The 14,930-nt window shown below is 43.6% G+C and overlaps 1 protein-coding gene across 6 annotated transcripts in view; it reads right to left on the bottom strand.

The window, feature by feature from the left end:
* LOC107220133 overlaps positions 1-14,930 on the bottom strand; it is a 28,079-nt gene that overhangs the window by 3,095 nt on the left and 10,054 nt on the right. For 2 of the 6 annotated variants that reach the window (XM_015658597.2, XM_015658606.2), the window contains exons 4-16: positions 8,228-8,325; positions 8,019-8,142; positions 6,897-7,128; positions 6,195-6,731; positions 6,062-6,109; positions 4,430-5,125; positions 3,506-3,949; positions 3,273-3,412; positions 3,064-3,141; positions 2,634-2,973; positions 2,347-2,557; positions 2,022-2,209; positions 1,402-1,568 (exon numbers count right to left, since the gene is read on the bottom strand). In XM_015658597.2, the coding sequence (XP_015514083.2) occupies positions 1,402-1,568; positions 2,022-2,209; positions 2,347-2,557; positions 2,634-2,973; positions 3,064-3,141; positions 3,273-3,412; positions 3,506-3,949; positions 4,430-5,125; positions 6,062-6,109; positions 6,195-6,731; positions 6,897-7,128; positions 8,019-8,142; positions 8,228-8,325 (3,303 nt within the window). Of the gene's footprint in view, positions 1-290; positions 364-630; positions 834-1,401; positions 1,569-2,021; positions 2,210-2,346; positions 2,558-2,633; positions 2,974-3,063; positions 3,142-3,272; positions 3,413-3,505; positions 3,950-4,429; positions 5,126-6,061; positions 6,110-6,194; positions 6,732-6,896; positions 7,129-8,018; positions 8,143-8,227; positions 8,326-14,930 lie in introns of all 6 variants that reach the window. The other 4 variants (XR_001525598.2, XR_006904561.1, XM_046740773.1 and 1 more) reach the window with 4 other exon arrangements.

Below are 14,930 nucleotides of genomic sequence, written 5' to 3'. Positions count from 1 at the left end.
ATTTTTTAGGTTAGAGACAGTTGGTCAACCTGACAAATAATTGCTCTCGGATTGTGGCTCGTGCGCATTGAACTCCAGCAGACAACTAACCATGCAGTCGTTAGGAATTCACTCTGTGTAATATAATTGTATTTTTAATTACACAACACATGCTGTTGTCGGTAAAATTGTGCTGTGATTTTTTTTATATCATATCTAGCTGTGCAAAAGCGTGAATTATTATATATATATATATATGTAGAATTCGTGCAAGGTGCAGGATAAACAGATAGATAGATATGTAAACATACTCTGCAAGGACCGCGCCGAGTGTATTCATCAATTTCGTTTACGGTATTTGGGTCGGAAGATGTTCGGTTAGATCTGCAATTTGCGAGAGTGATATTTATCTAACGAGCGATTAACCAACCACCGTCGATGATGAAATTTCAAACAGATTAGTAGGTAAAACAATCGCGCCATTTTTGCGGGACCAAACAAAAAACAAAAAAAAAAAAAAATAATAATCAAATATTTTTTTTCCTTATTATCTTCTATTAAACAAAATGAGAGAAAAAAAATAGAAAATTGCACAAAGACAAGCGCATGAAAGTAACACAAAAGATATAGAAAGAAAGGATATTAATGTACCTTGGTAGGGAAAATTGACATTCATAGATATGCTACCAGTTCGAGGCGGGCCGGTGCATATTTGGCGGAAAATGTTGGTGGTGGTTGTTGTATTGATAGTTGTTTTGACTTTGATGACGTAACTGCGTCGTATTCGAGTTTGGGTGATGAATTGGATTCATTGAAGCAGGAGAAGAAGCCTGAAGTGGGAGCGCGTACACCCTCTGCGGGAGGAGCGAAGTCGCGTCAACCGAGTCAACGAGTCATGCAACATAAGCAAGCATAAAGAAAAAAAATAAAAAAATAAAAATATATATATATGAATAAAATAACAAAGAAAACGTCGGTTTTTTTTTTTTTTTTTTTCTTCTCATCGTTAATTCACTCTCAACAGCCTCGTGAAGGTTATTAATTCTAAACTACGTTCTGTTGATACAATAAATTCATCAGGTATACAATTCAGTTCTACGTGCGGTCTTCTCGCGCGTTTCATCGATACGGTTATGCACAGTGAGTGAAAAAAAAATCACACGGTTAAAACGCAAAAAAAAAAAAAAAAAAAAAAACAAATAGCGACAGAGACAGAGACAACAGTGATCGGAGGAAAAAAAAAATAACAACATATTTCGACGAACAAGCACAGTTTCAACAAATTGAGTCGTTTTCAAAGTTCTTACGGCGCTTCTTCGTCGTTCAAGGTTACAAGGAAGGGCTTCTTTCATCCCACCGGTTAACAAGTTCGTACGGTTAATGTTAGGTACTGTAGTGTAAAATTTTTACTCATGGTTTTACCTTTGACGTTCGTTTCCTCGAACGATAAAGGGTGCAAGTTGCCTGGAGAAGCGCCAGTGCTACAAGGGCAGCTACGCAACCAACGATAACGTACAGTTTTGTCGAACCCAGTAGAAGTCCCGTTGTACTAGGCGAAGAGGCCTCGTCCTCGTCGGAAATGTCCGTGACTGAAAATGAAAAACCAAAACTCTTAACGAAGCTGTATTAATTTAGCTTCTTCCGGAGTGCCGTGATTATATCTATGCTGTGGGATCGATTAATTCATTTCTTACGGATACTGCGACGTTCGGTTTGGCAGCCATTCTGAACTTCGAGCTACTGTATATTCGCAAATTATTATCGTAAGATGGAAGGTAATTGGAAGGATTGCTACATCAGGCGAACTGAGGAAACGAAATGCAAATTAAGATTAAAACTTTTAATTGATTCTCTCGGTTCGTACAACCGACAATCGTTACGTTCGCTTTTATATCCTCTTATTTTTCAAGCCTCCGATTTAATTACCACGGGTGTAAATATACGAAGAGAATAAAACGGCTATCGTTCGCGGAGTTTCCGAACTTTGGCAATGTAATATCTCCAGGCAAGGTCGATATATCGTCAGGCTCTCAATGGCTTACTTTGTGGCGCTTTGAAGACCAGATATTGTGGGTCTACCCGAAGGGTTCCGACGCGCCCAGTGACCAGTGTCTCGTTCAGGGCCCCTCTGGCCATCGCTTCCGTGTCTTCGGGCCTCAAGGCCCGACCCTTTTCCTCATTTTTGTCGAGGATTAGGTTCATCTTGGCAAGGATCGATTCTCCGTCGGATCTGCGATGGGTGAAAACGACGCCATAAATTATTAGCCAACTCTTTGTTCTCGTAGACGGTCTTCTGACCCGTGTTTACGCGCATCCGCGAATTATTGACGCGTGGAATGAGAACGCGTTATATTCGTGCACACTCACCTCTCGAGTTGGTTCAATTTGACCTCATAGAAGCCGGGAACCTTGCTCAGAGCCGGTTTAAAGCTGTCTGCAATCGTGTTTGATATCGTTTCGAACTCTGGAGTGTTGGGATCCGGCGCCTGGAACCCGTCCCCTAGGTCCAAAAGTTTTACCTCAAAGTCGTAGACGAGCCTGGGAGGACCGGGAGTGGCTGGCGCGTCCTCATCGAACTCTGAACGGGAATTGAACGAGTTTATTCAGGTACCTTACCGGGGGCTTGAGCTGGAATTCAAGAGCGGTAAACTCACCGTCGCCGCAGGACCTGACGCATATCCTATCGCTCGATATCATCGGTACCGTCTCGTGTTTCTTGAGCTTTTTGTTAACGGCGTTGAAGAGGCCTCCCTTGATCGGAAACATCATGTAGACGCAGTGCTCGTCCGTGATTGAAATATCCTTGGAGTCTCTCGTCGCCCGTTTTCTAGTAAAATTGAGGGTCGTGAATCCGTCCTCGATTTTTCCGGACCGTTCAAGAATGTCCTGCGACTCGTCCAAAAGCGGGGAATTGTACCCGCTGATCCAAGTGTCCATGACGAACGGCTGACCAGTCAGCTTGTTGACCCATCCTATTATCGCGTCGGTTTGCGACTGGGAACCAATCGGAAGGATGATTATCATACATCGATAGTTATTGAGATCATTTTTAACGGATGAATAATTCCGGTCGTATCGACTCACCATTTTTTCGTCGTTGGACAATCCTATGCCCGTCCATTTATCGGTGTGAGAAGTTACGATGGTGAAAGCCAGCAAGTCCTTGAAAATAAACAGCACGTTATTCAAACTGCCCAATCTTGGACGCCGCGTCGGTGAGACATGCTCGCGCGGCGTTTGCGCGATGGATTGCAAAAAGGAACGGGAAAGAGGCTTTATTAGCCACATTGTACCTTTTTGGCCTTGTAGACCCATCGTGCGGCGTACTCGCACGTACCGTTCTTCAAGGAACAATGTCTCGGATACCGCCATTCTCCGCCGCAGCCTCCACCTTCGAGTGGTGCGTGACCACCGGACTCGGTCTTGTGCTCGTCTGCGATAACGTTGAATTTATAGATTACGATAAGTACAAGGAGTTGACCCATTTCCAAAGCTGGCTGCAATTAATCAGCAACATGGTACTCACCGAGGAAGTTTATGCTTGTGAAGCCTCGCTGCGAGCTGTGACCGTGGTACTTGAGCTCGTCCGGCTTGTAGAAGTCCTTCACGGACACTTTGCTCTTTTCCACACCGCTCGGCGGGTCGTGGACGTAGCTTCCTGGCTCCTGACCCTTGGCCCAGATCACGTGCATCGCAGAGTCGACTATCTCGTGGTCCGCGAGTCCGGTGTCGTTGAGTTTCTTCCTGAAGACTATTGTCGTCACGCCATCCTTCTCGAAGCCCATTGCAGCCGTGAGGCCGTCCTGACCACCCCAGAACGCGTCCGGACGCGGCGTAGATCGATCTCTCGTGTAATAATCTCCGATTCGGTGCGTCATGCCGACCGCGCTGCCGATCACGATGTCCGTACAGTCCATTGGATTGAAATCGTGCTTAGGAGTGTATTTATGAACCGCCGATGGTGTTGGAGCTTGATAATTAAAAAATGTATCATTAGTAGACCGAGCCGCGACGGTTATAACTGTAAACGAATATTGCTGTTACCGTCGGTCATTATTATCATCGATAATATTATTGCGGTCTTACGACTAACCCGGTGGATCGGACTAAGGTATTTTACGTCTGCCCACATTCGAGGAGATAAGTAACAGTTGTATAACACTCACTCAGGTACGGTCAATTCTATTGAATTCGAAGCAGCATTCGTTGTTCTTTCAGATCGGTATGATACAAGTCCCGTATTCAAAACTGCATTATGTACGATGTATAATTCCGGCTCAAATTACTAACTAGGTACTCATCGCAAGTTCATCGCATTGCATATTTACATGATGCATGATCCCACTTAAAATCACTATACATCATCTACACTACCAGCATCAACTACGTGTCGCAATATTACTCTACAAGTCATATATACAAAGCAAAAAACCAAGATCACTTTTGTTACCTTTTGTCGCTCCCGACTTCTCCGTTGGTCCCAGAGCTTCTACGTTGAAATTAGGCTCCAATTTCGGCTCAGGATGCGGTTCGGTTACGGGTTCGGGATTGGGTTCGGATTTTGGTTCAGCGCTCGGCTCAGAAACCGGTTCTGATTTAGGTTCGGTCGTGGGTTCCGAGATCGGCTCTGATTTCGGTTCCGCATTAGGTTCGGATTTGGGTTCAGCACTAGGTTCGGAAACTGGTTCAGAGACAGGTTCGGATTTGGGTTCCGCAAAAGGTTCCGAAATCGGTTCCGATGTGGGTTCAGAAACGGGTTCGGATTTTGGTTCCGAAACCGGTTCCGATGTGGGTTCAGATACGGGTTCGGATTTCGGTTCCGAAACCGGTTCCGATGTGGGTTCAGAGGCGGGTTCGGATTTTGGTTCAGCAGTAGGTTCAGACTTTGGTTCAGATGTGGGTTCAGAAGTAGGCTCGGATTTCGGTTCGGACGTGGGTTCGGAAACTGGTTCAGAGACGGGTTCGGATTTTGGTTCACGATTGGTTCCAGAGCGAGGTTCGTTTACGGTTGTGAATACAGTGGATGATTCGTGGGTTGATGAAATGGGTTCGGGACGGTATGATTCCGTGATGGAGGTTGGTTCAGGTGTGGATGTTTTTGGTTGAGGTTCAGCAGTGGTGTAAGTAGGCGCGCCGCTGGGCTCCCCTGTGCAACAAAGCAACAACTCCATGCAACTATTCACCTTCGAACCTTCACCGTTGTGCATTATACATTTACGAAAATAATTCATGATACGTGGCTAATCGTTTTAGGGTCGTCATTTTTACGGGAAACAAGCTTTTGAGGGGAAATTTTGGGATGTTCAGTTGGCCGTGAATAAAACGCGCAGAAGATCCAGTCCGTAAATCATCAACCGTTTAACGGGTATGCATATTTCTTTCAGGTGTAAAAAAGTCACTACCTTTGCCGAGGCACGACTTGATATCGGTAATTTTCACTTTCGCTTGCTTTCACCGAGCGTTAAGTTCTCGAAAGGTACGTTTGACTTGTTTTTGTACACTCTTTCTCGCCGGTATTTACAGGCATGGATCGTTTGTGCGTACACACCGGCTTCCAATATCAGATTAGAAGGTGGCTACAGAATTTTTGTCAATTATTCTACTTGGAGTGGGTAATCTGTTAATAAGTATTCAAACATCGAAATTGCTGCAAGCTAACGTCTCGGTATCATTCGTTCGCCTTACGCAGTGATTAATATCGTGGGAATATGATATGGACTCCAATCAGTTATAGACCTAAAATAAGGTACGGGGATAAAAAGCTCGACTTTTAATAATCCTAAACTACAGAAAGCATCTCTTTCACTTAATCGCAACGTGCTGCGGCACAGTACCGGCAGAAGATTTTCCTCCGTAAATGCCAAGAGAAACAACTACGTCCGAGGTTCGCCATCCACGTACATATATCAACATCCAAGGTGTGTATTTACCTACGTCAGTATAACTCATACGGTTATACATTGCAAAATCGTGGGAAACTCAAGAGAGTGCAATTTACTCAACGACGCATATTTTACGTGCTATACAAGGGTTTCGAGCTACGTTCATAATCCAACATACTAACTACATACAGTCCACTCACCAGTCGTTGGTTCCGTCTCCGCGGCTCCGATAGCTCGCCTCTTCCGTCCTGGAAGAAAAAAACGAACCCAACACGTTAAACTTCGAAAATCCTCACCAATTCCACCGATCGTAAAAAATCACCACTCGCGTACCTTGCTTGCTGCTCACTTGGTAAGTGACGCTAGTGCGAACTGTGACATCGGAATCAGGCGGTGCGGCCCCGTAAGCCTTTGGTGATCTCCGTTTCGCCCCGGACTTTGAGGGCTCGGCTTCCGGTTCTGGAGTTGGTTCAGCACCGGGTTCGGGGGATGGTTCAGGACTCGAGACGGGAACCGATTTCGGTTCGGAAACCGGCTCGGCCTTCGACTCTGCGTGCGGCTCAGGCTCGGCTTTGGCGGAGCCACTTGTCGGCTCTGGAACGCCTTCGGGTGCCGGTTCTGGTTCTGATTTTGGTTCCGGTTTCGGTAGCGGTTCACCGGGCGGGTCTGAAAGTTCGGGAAAAGCCTTGCAAGCCGGAGTCAGGTCCTTCGGTCGCCATCCGAGTCCAACCCAAGAGGTGCCGTTGACCACCATCACAGCCTCGAGCTCGTTAATGTCCTTGAGAATCCGCCAGTAGAGCTTGAAGCTGTCGGAGAAGTTCTTCATGGTGTACGCGTCGAAGTTTATCTCCGTGCTCTTGATCGGCGATTCTGAAATTCGTGAGAAACGCGGATGTGTTCATATCGCGTCGCTTAACGCAACTCCTCGAAACCCAAGAACAGGGTGCCTGACAGTCCTCCTCGATAGGAAGACTTCTTTCAGGCAACTTGTGTCAAGGTGTGTTTCGGACTTCCGCGCTACATTTCATCGCTTACTCTTGTTGCATCCGGGACCGAACCATCCGATGTTGCAATAGCAGTGTTTGGTCGGGGATGTCGTTCCCTTGTTGTCGACGCAGACCCCTTGCGATCCGCAGTCCACGTCGTCGAGGCACTCTTCCTTGATCTCGCACCTAGATCCGCGGTAGAATCTGTCGCATCTGCATCTTCCCACGAGGTATTTACCGTGCTTACTGCAGTCTTCTCTGTACTCTTTCTTCTCCAGAATCTGTTGGAGTACAAAACCGCTTCGGTTATAGTGTCATAACGACAGCTCGCGAAAGCCCGTCATTTACCACTCGCAAATTCTCACCGTACGTAACGCGTGCTCGTATAACTGAAGCTATAGTACCACTTCAGGTAGATGTAGGTAGATGCATTTAATGATATACCCGTAATCCTCCGAGAAACGGTTGTGAGTGTACTTTAAAGCAGACGCCGAGGAGACGCTTACGATATTTTTATTACCGTTTCTTTTTCGGACCGGACAATTTAAGGATCTTACATCGAACGTATAATATGCACCGTGCACGTTGTCCAAATAAACAAAATCACGTCTCGATGTATACTTTCGGACGAATCAGAAGGAAAGATCGATCGAAACTGCGGGTACGAACTGCAGGAAAAGTTCGGTCATTTCGACTGCTAATTTCAGGGAATTATTCGACACTGTACGATTAAACTCTTACTCTTCATTCATTTGAATTATAAATGGGATAGATTTTTGTTGGACCGTTTGAACTCGTGTTCAATCATTCTTTGCGCAGTACCATCTCGTTATAAGAGAGTGTTAAGGCGGTCAGGAAAATAGGATTCCAAGTAATTCGTCTCTTCAACGTTCCCCTACTACTACACGGAGTGCTCGGGCATGCTCCTCGTTATAAGAGAATCACAGTTATGTATCCGAATTCTGTGTCTAAACACGTATGATTCCACGCAGTCGATCGTTGGCTTATAACGAGAAGTCCGTGCCAAAGTTGGGAGACCTCAGATGGTATGTGGTAGAGTGGGAGAAGCTGTAAAACTCAGTCAAGTGGAACGAAGGAAAAATTCTCTTATAACAAGGAAGTGCTCTACCAGATTATCCACATACTATCGTTAAATCGTAAATTGACTCACGTCGATGTCGGCGCAGGACCAAAACCTGTACGTTGATCCCCATTCTTCGGCCTCCCGTAGAAGCCTGATGGTGCAGTCCTTGCACGTGAAGTTCTGAGGCAAGCTTACCGGGAATGATTGCGCCCTGAAAAACATATTTTTGAATTACCAATCGGCGATCGGGTTCCTCCCGAACCCCCCAACGCCACTCAAACGGGAGTCAAACGTACGTGGCATCGTCCTCGACGAATTCGCTGACCTGGGTGACCGGGGTGAGATCGACGAGGGGTCTGTCGAGGGCGTCTAAAATCTGCAGCCTGAAGCCACCCTGAGAAGAGAAAAATGAAAAGGGTCATCCAATGATAACGCGAGATGATCCGAGAGAATCGTGCAGGGTGAAAATGCACGTCGAGAAGCTGAATTCTTTGGCGTACAAAGAAAACGGGCATCTGGGCACGGGCCCAATCGACTTCTAGTCGTAGTGCAGATATACTATTTTTGACACGTATCGGTGTCAATTTACAGTACGCATGGAATAACAATGACCTTTGTAGCCACTCGCTGGAGAGCAGCTTTATAGTCACCGTACAGTGTACATCGTGTTTCAAAAGTCCTGCAGTGGGCCATGGCCGGCATTCAAGGTGCCATTCTGTTTTGTGCAAGAGGAAAACTTTTTGCTTTTTTTTAAAAAAAAAAAATCGATTCGTAGACCCATTTTGTAGAAAAAATTTGTCGCGGGAACACGGTATTTTGTTGCAAGTACCGAAGCGACGGAATATTTGTTTCGAAATTGCAAAAAATTTGATTCAATAAAATATACTTATAAATACGAAATCTTAATTTTGATTTAATCCATTTAATGAAATAACACTTTTTTCATGGTATCGTAAAAATATTGAACACGCTCTGGTAGATTCAACTAATATCACTTCCTACAGTTCATTAAATCTGTACAGTGGAGAGAAATTAGTCGAATTTACGAAATCGTCAGAGTTACTAATTGATTACCGCTATCAAGTAATACGTTACATCGTGAAATTACAAAAAACTTTTCTTCAAGTGGCAAATTACTCTCCGTAACGCGTTAAAAATCCTTTCTAGCAAGAGAAGTAAGATGAGCAGTTATTAGAAGAGGCTTCAGGCCTCTGTCCAGTGTAATATGTAGAATTAAATCATTCGTGGTTCAATGCCATTGAATCAGTCTGTCGATTCGCAACGCCGTATTTCTCCGTTATTTTTCGATGTGAGACTAGATTCATGCAGCATAAATTGCAATCATGCGATAATATTTGCAAACGTAGCAATCAAACAATCATTCTTCAATCTTTACAAAATCGTTTCACTGCGTAGATCTGATTTTCCTCAGACACGATTGAAAAACATTTTGTTTTCCGCGCGTTATAAAATCAGCACAAAACTTTTCGATTGCGTGAAAATGATGTTCGTTCGGACGCATGTCAACCTTGAAATTTCGTCGCGAGCGCCAAACTTTTCTCATTAAGATGAAATTTTCTTCCGAGCATGAACGAGGCGCAGTATCGTCGAAAGAATGCCTCGTTCAGTCCGGTTCTCGCTTCGGGCCAAACACGTAAGTAACTCTTTCATGGATTCCAAGTGAAAGCTAGGGCGGTTGAAAAATCTCTCGTTGTAGGTACAGGTCGAGGATAGGTATCAGGTGCGCGCGCTAAAATTGTTCGTAAATATTTGTGCCGCACCTCAGGCGCTTCGTTGGGCGCGTTGTTTCGCAGGTGCGCAGAGGCGTTGTCTCGTCTAATTTTATTTCAATCATTTTCGTTTTCTTATTCGTTCTCTCTTCATCTCACCGCTTGTTTCGTTTTCTGTTCTTATTTCAGGATCCCGGCGTGCGCTCCGCGCGCCTCTTTCCCATTCATCCAACAGCCTCGCGTTCATCGGCGTAACTCATTCCGCGATATCTCTCTTCGCTGTAACGAATTGCAAAATGTAATAAACAAATTTCAAATCCTCCTGGGCGTAGCCTAACTAAATATATTACACGGCGAGGACGCGTTGCGTACGATAACCGGAATGACTACCGATCTGCAACAGGATCCCGATTATACCGTAAGAAACGCGCGTCCGGATTATTCGACGCCCCGATTCCATCGGGATAATTTACTAAGTGCTGCTGGTTACGCGTCCCGGTTTATCCGGGAAACGTCCCTCTTGCCTCTGGGATTTGTGAGAATTGATAGACGACCCGAAAGGACGTTGAGATACCTACGAAACTGGTTGGGTGCGAAGGCATGCGAGGCTCGTGTAAAGCCCGACGTCCCACAGCTGTTGACCTCAAACTTCTCTTGCTCAAGTCGCAGGATGAATGACTAATTGTGCACTGAACCTACGCGACTGTAATTATTATACAGCGGCCTCAGTCTTTGGTTATTGAAATTCTCTCTCTTGTTACGACCGACGATCGGTGCTCTGTAAGCCACGGATAAATATTTCGTTGTTGAATTTTTACAATATTCTCGATGCGATTGCCGAGGAAACATTTGCGCAATAGAATAAACCGCCGTTGAGTCGTAAATCGTGGATCGCAGGCTAATATATAAATTTACGTTTCTGAATTACATTCCCGTGACGCTGGGTCAAAATTAAAGAACAAAATTGAAACGTGATCATACTGTAAATAAAAAGATAAAACAAAAAAAAAAAAATGCGGTGTGGACTTCTATAAAATATTTTTTAGTGTCAATTCGACGCTATTTTATGTCGATCTAACACTATTTGACGCTCAAGTTCTAAATTGACGGTGAAAATTGTTTTGTAGTAGTCCACACCGGTCACTTTTGATCGATTTTAACACCGTCATTTTTCTAAATTGCACTATCGATGCTGATATAAAAATCCAACCGTACATACATATAAATATAATGTTTAGAAAGAATCTGACGAGAGAGAAAGTCTGCAAGTACGCAATGTTTGCAAACATTGAAGCGTTACTTGGTCGCTGAATGTTGTGGGACTATCAAGGAACATTTTCGACGTTCGACAGAATTATCACAATGAACGTTGGCGCTATTCAGAGTGCGGGTGTCACGGTTAATAGATCGTTAGTGGATCCATCATCAGCGGAACAATTGAATCAGTGTAAACTTTTGGTAGGATAAATTCGTGCGTGGATCCGGTCATTGATGAATCGGAGGGACGAAAGTGCGACTCTGGATGTTTTGATGTGAATTCGAGGTACGTATGATCGATGATCGTCATTGTTACAGTGGAAGAGTAAAGTGTAACGATAAGTTTCCGTTATTGGCGTAAAGAAAAAAGAAGAACAAGCTCCGGAATCCCAGTGATTTATGTATATACGTATGTATGTACATAAATGTTGAGATATTCCACTCGGTTTGCCTAGGTTTCAGGCCTTGAATGACGATTCGGAGTTTTTAGAGTTTAGAGGATGCCAGACAACGACGCCGCGTACATATTTTCAAAGTGATTTAATTATCGTTCTCGGTAGAGCTCCTCGCGCGTTAATACGTGTTTCGGTAGTTATATTAATAAATAGAGGAATCACGAATGACGAGCGTCTGTTTGCTTCGGACTCTGACTACGTCGGTTATAATTATCGTGAGTATTTTATTTATTTTTCTCTCTCTCTCTCTCTCTCTCTCTTCTGTATTGAATAAACTTGTTATCCCGTCGCGGCGTCGGGGCAAGATGACTCGTTCGAAATGCAGTTGTAGCGTCGAAATTGCCGTACGTAGAGAGCAACAATTTAAATCGGAGAAAAAGAAGTGTGAAAATAAAAATAAACGAAAACGATGCATAACGATTGGAAATTATTTCCCATGATTAACGGCGTCGAATATGGCTCATTAAATCCGGCCCGTCGACTCGACGCTATGTATAATTCAACAATAACGATGACGAGGGTGATTCGAATTGTGCAGCGTAATTTAATCACCGCTCGAAGAGCGGTTTCGGTCATCGACGGTTCAGCAAAAATCGTTTCGCACTGCATAAGGCACTGCGGGATCTATACGCCGAAGAATGTTCGACCACCGATTGAAATCATACCGCATTACACGTTGTACGACGATTCGTGCAACTGCAATTCCCCCGACACAGTCGAAGCGTTTCGCATGACCGAGCAGAGAGAAGCGGTTTTGAAATTGAAGAATTTTCAACGCCAGGATATATCCGTTTCCATCGCTCGGCGAAAATAGTTCCACCGATATCGAGAAATCCAATATTTCCACATCGGCATATTTTACAGCGACTCTAACGCGCATTTGTAGAATAAAAATAAGCCGCAGCCGCGGCGCTTGACAAATTTCACTCTCCGATCCTTGACGTAGATTAACAATTTTCATTTTTTATCAGAATCGAAAAATACACTTCTAGGTAGAAAATGAAAATTAGTTTTCTTATCGAAACTTTACTTTTCGTAACTTTGCTTTGTCGGGTATCTTTTATTTCTTCGCTTCGAGTTTCGTCGCTTATTTAAAATATCCTCAATCGGAAATTCCCCTCTGTTTTTTTTTTCTTTTTCTTTTTTTTTTTTTTTTTATTTTACCGGCGATTCGTGATTAATCCGAAATGACGCCACGGGTCGGTCTCCAGGATCGTCGCATCGTCATCATCGTCGTGTTGGCCGGTTTGCCGTGGCTTTTTAACGCGCATACTAACGCGTAGAATAACGCCTCGCGTCAAAGTGTAGAACGTGAATCGAACGGTGGTATCGATTAGACGTACACAACTAGGCGTTTGTACAGACACACGGATATATCGATACACTGTACAGTTTACGGGCGCGTTTATACAGACATCCATACATGCATAGGTACGTATATGTATTGCATTATACATGTCTCTGTCAGCCGCGCACGAGCGCAACTGAAATAGGCATCGTTTTAACCGCTATGTATATGCGGAAGAAGAAATAAGAAAGTAACGAACGGGCTTTAGTGAACATTCCAATCGACTTAACCGCCGTGCCGTGGCGTTTCTTCCTATCTTCTATATTCTATGGATAAAAAAAACCTATGTATTATTATATTTTTTCAGATAATATTTCCTTTATTTGTTTCCCCCCTTCATTCCCTCACTTCACTTGTATTATATTATTACAACGGAATGATAACAATTCTTCCGGTCGGTCCTTGTAATATCCTATTTTACAATATATAATACATCGCTACGACAAATTTATTTCAGATGCAGAGTAGTTACGTAAACGGAATTCGGTGTTTTCAATTCTTTCTTTTCTTTTTTTTTGTTGTTGCAGATTTCATTATTTCTTGTTATAATCAACCGGAAGCTCGCAGTTCGCGACGAAACACATCCGTCGATATTATCGATGTATACAAATTTTCGTTTCAAAAAAAAAAAAAAATTATATACCTGCTCTTGTCACTCCGAGAGGTTTTTTTTTTTTTTCTTTCTTTTTTTCATTCTCCCCATCATCTTTATTCCACGGTACAGTTCAAATTGACACAATTTACTTTGCAATATCACGGTATAACCGACAAAGTTTGCTGTTTAAATTAGACACATTATAATAATCGAATCGGATTGTAAATTCGGCGGTGAAAATCAACGTTGAAATCTCATCAAACGACGAATAACAAACAGTCGTCTTGTTTCTAAAACCTGTATTACGCGTCCGCGGTAAACTTGAGACTTTGCCGTGGAATTTTGCGGACGCGCGACATTTTCTAAAAGAATATCTCTCGTCGGCTAATAACAGTCGGCGTAAAACGTAATCGATTTGAACACGATACCGATAAATGCTGTTCAATATTCCACAAACATCGCCTTATTCTTTGGTTAAAATTTCATCCTTTGTCAGTAGTCCAACGACAGCGTCAACGGTTGAAAGGTTTTCGTACGAGTACACACATGATTCGCAGTCAGGGGAAAAAAGAGAGAGAAAAAATAAAACAATTAAAAAAAAAAAAAAAAAATATGACGGCACCAATTTTTTACCGTTTTTTCACCTGCGAGCAGGATATACGGATAGTTTTCGGTGAAGTATAATCTTCGTGACAGAGGTGAGGAGGTGAGGATATTACATCGCTAAGAATCGGCCTGTAGTTTATAACACACACACACACACACAGCGAATGTGTGTATCGGTTATTTTGCAAGGCGTTGGAATTTTTGTACGAAAGGCGACGACGACGTTGCGTGGTTTGCTAAATAGCGGGTGTTTTCTTGACTGAATAATTCAACGCAGTCCCCTGCCTTGAAGAGAGGAGCGTAGGCCGTAATGCCGATCCGTCGCCCTCCCTTTTCCCCGCGAATATGTCGTAACTCGGTAACAACTTATGCGTAAAGCCATAATCCATAAAGAAGAAGAAACAAAAAAAAAAAAAAAAAAAACGAAACCAGCGGAAGACGAATCACGAATCGTTAAAATTTCATTGATCCTAGTGTGAAATTGTATCGTTTTGAAACAATTGAGCGGCGCGCGGGCTTTTTCGTCGACGAATTTTATTCGTCGCGCGAATTTCATACCTTAGTTTTAGAAAATTGACGATAGAAATACGATAGAAAATATCGAGAGACCGTTGTTACGTGTTCTTTTTTACACCGCATTCGCGGGTGATTCTGTAATCAGTCGATATTGTTGCTGTACGTGCCTTTAGGATCGAATTCCGATCGTCTTAACCGAGTGACGTCACCGTCGCAACCTCCCACATACCTGAACGTGTGGCGAGATACGACGTACGCCGGAGATTTTGAAAGAAAATAATTTTACCCCGTGTTTCTAAGCTTCCTTTCAACGATTCATCGATCTTTTGCCTTCGGGATATACTAAGACCTTGGTATCACCGATACGACCGTCTCATGTGGAGCACCTTGTGCACCTGCATTCTTTTATACCTTATAAATCGAACGCGGCACGATGATTAATGCCATTAAATACTCGTGCAAGAATTTAAATCCGTGTTACGGTTCACGAAA

Source organism: Neodiprion lecontei, chromosome 5, assembly GCF_021901455.1.
Source record: "Neodiprion lecontei isolate iyNeoLeco1 chromosome 5, iyNeoLeco1.1, whole genome shotgun sequence".
NCBI lineage: Eukaryota > Metazoa > Arthropoda > Insecta > Hymenoptera > Diprionidae > Neodiprion > Neodiprion lecontei.
The sequence above is the reverse complement of the archived record's forward strand: the minus strand, read 5'-3'. Positions and strand labels throughout refer to the sequence as shown.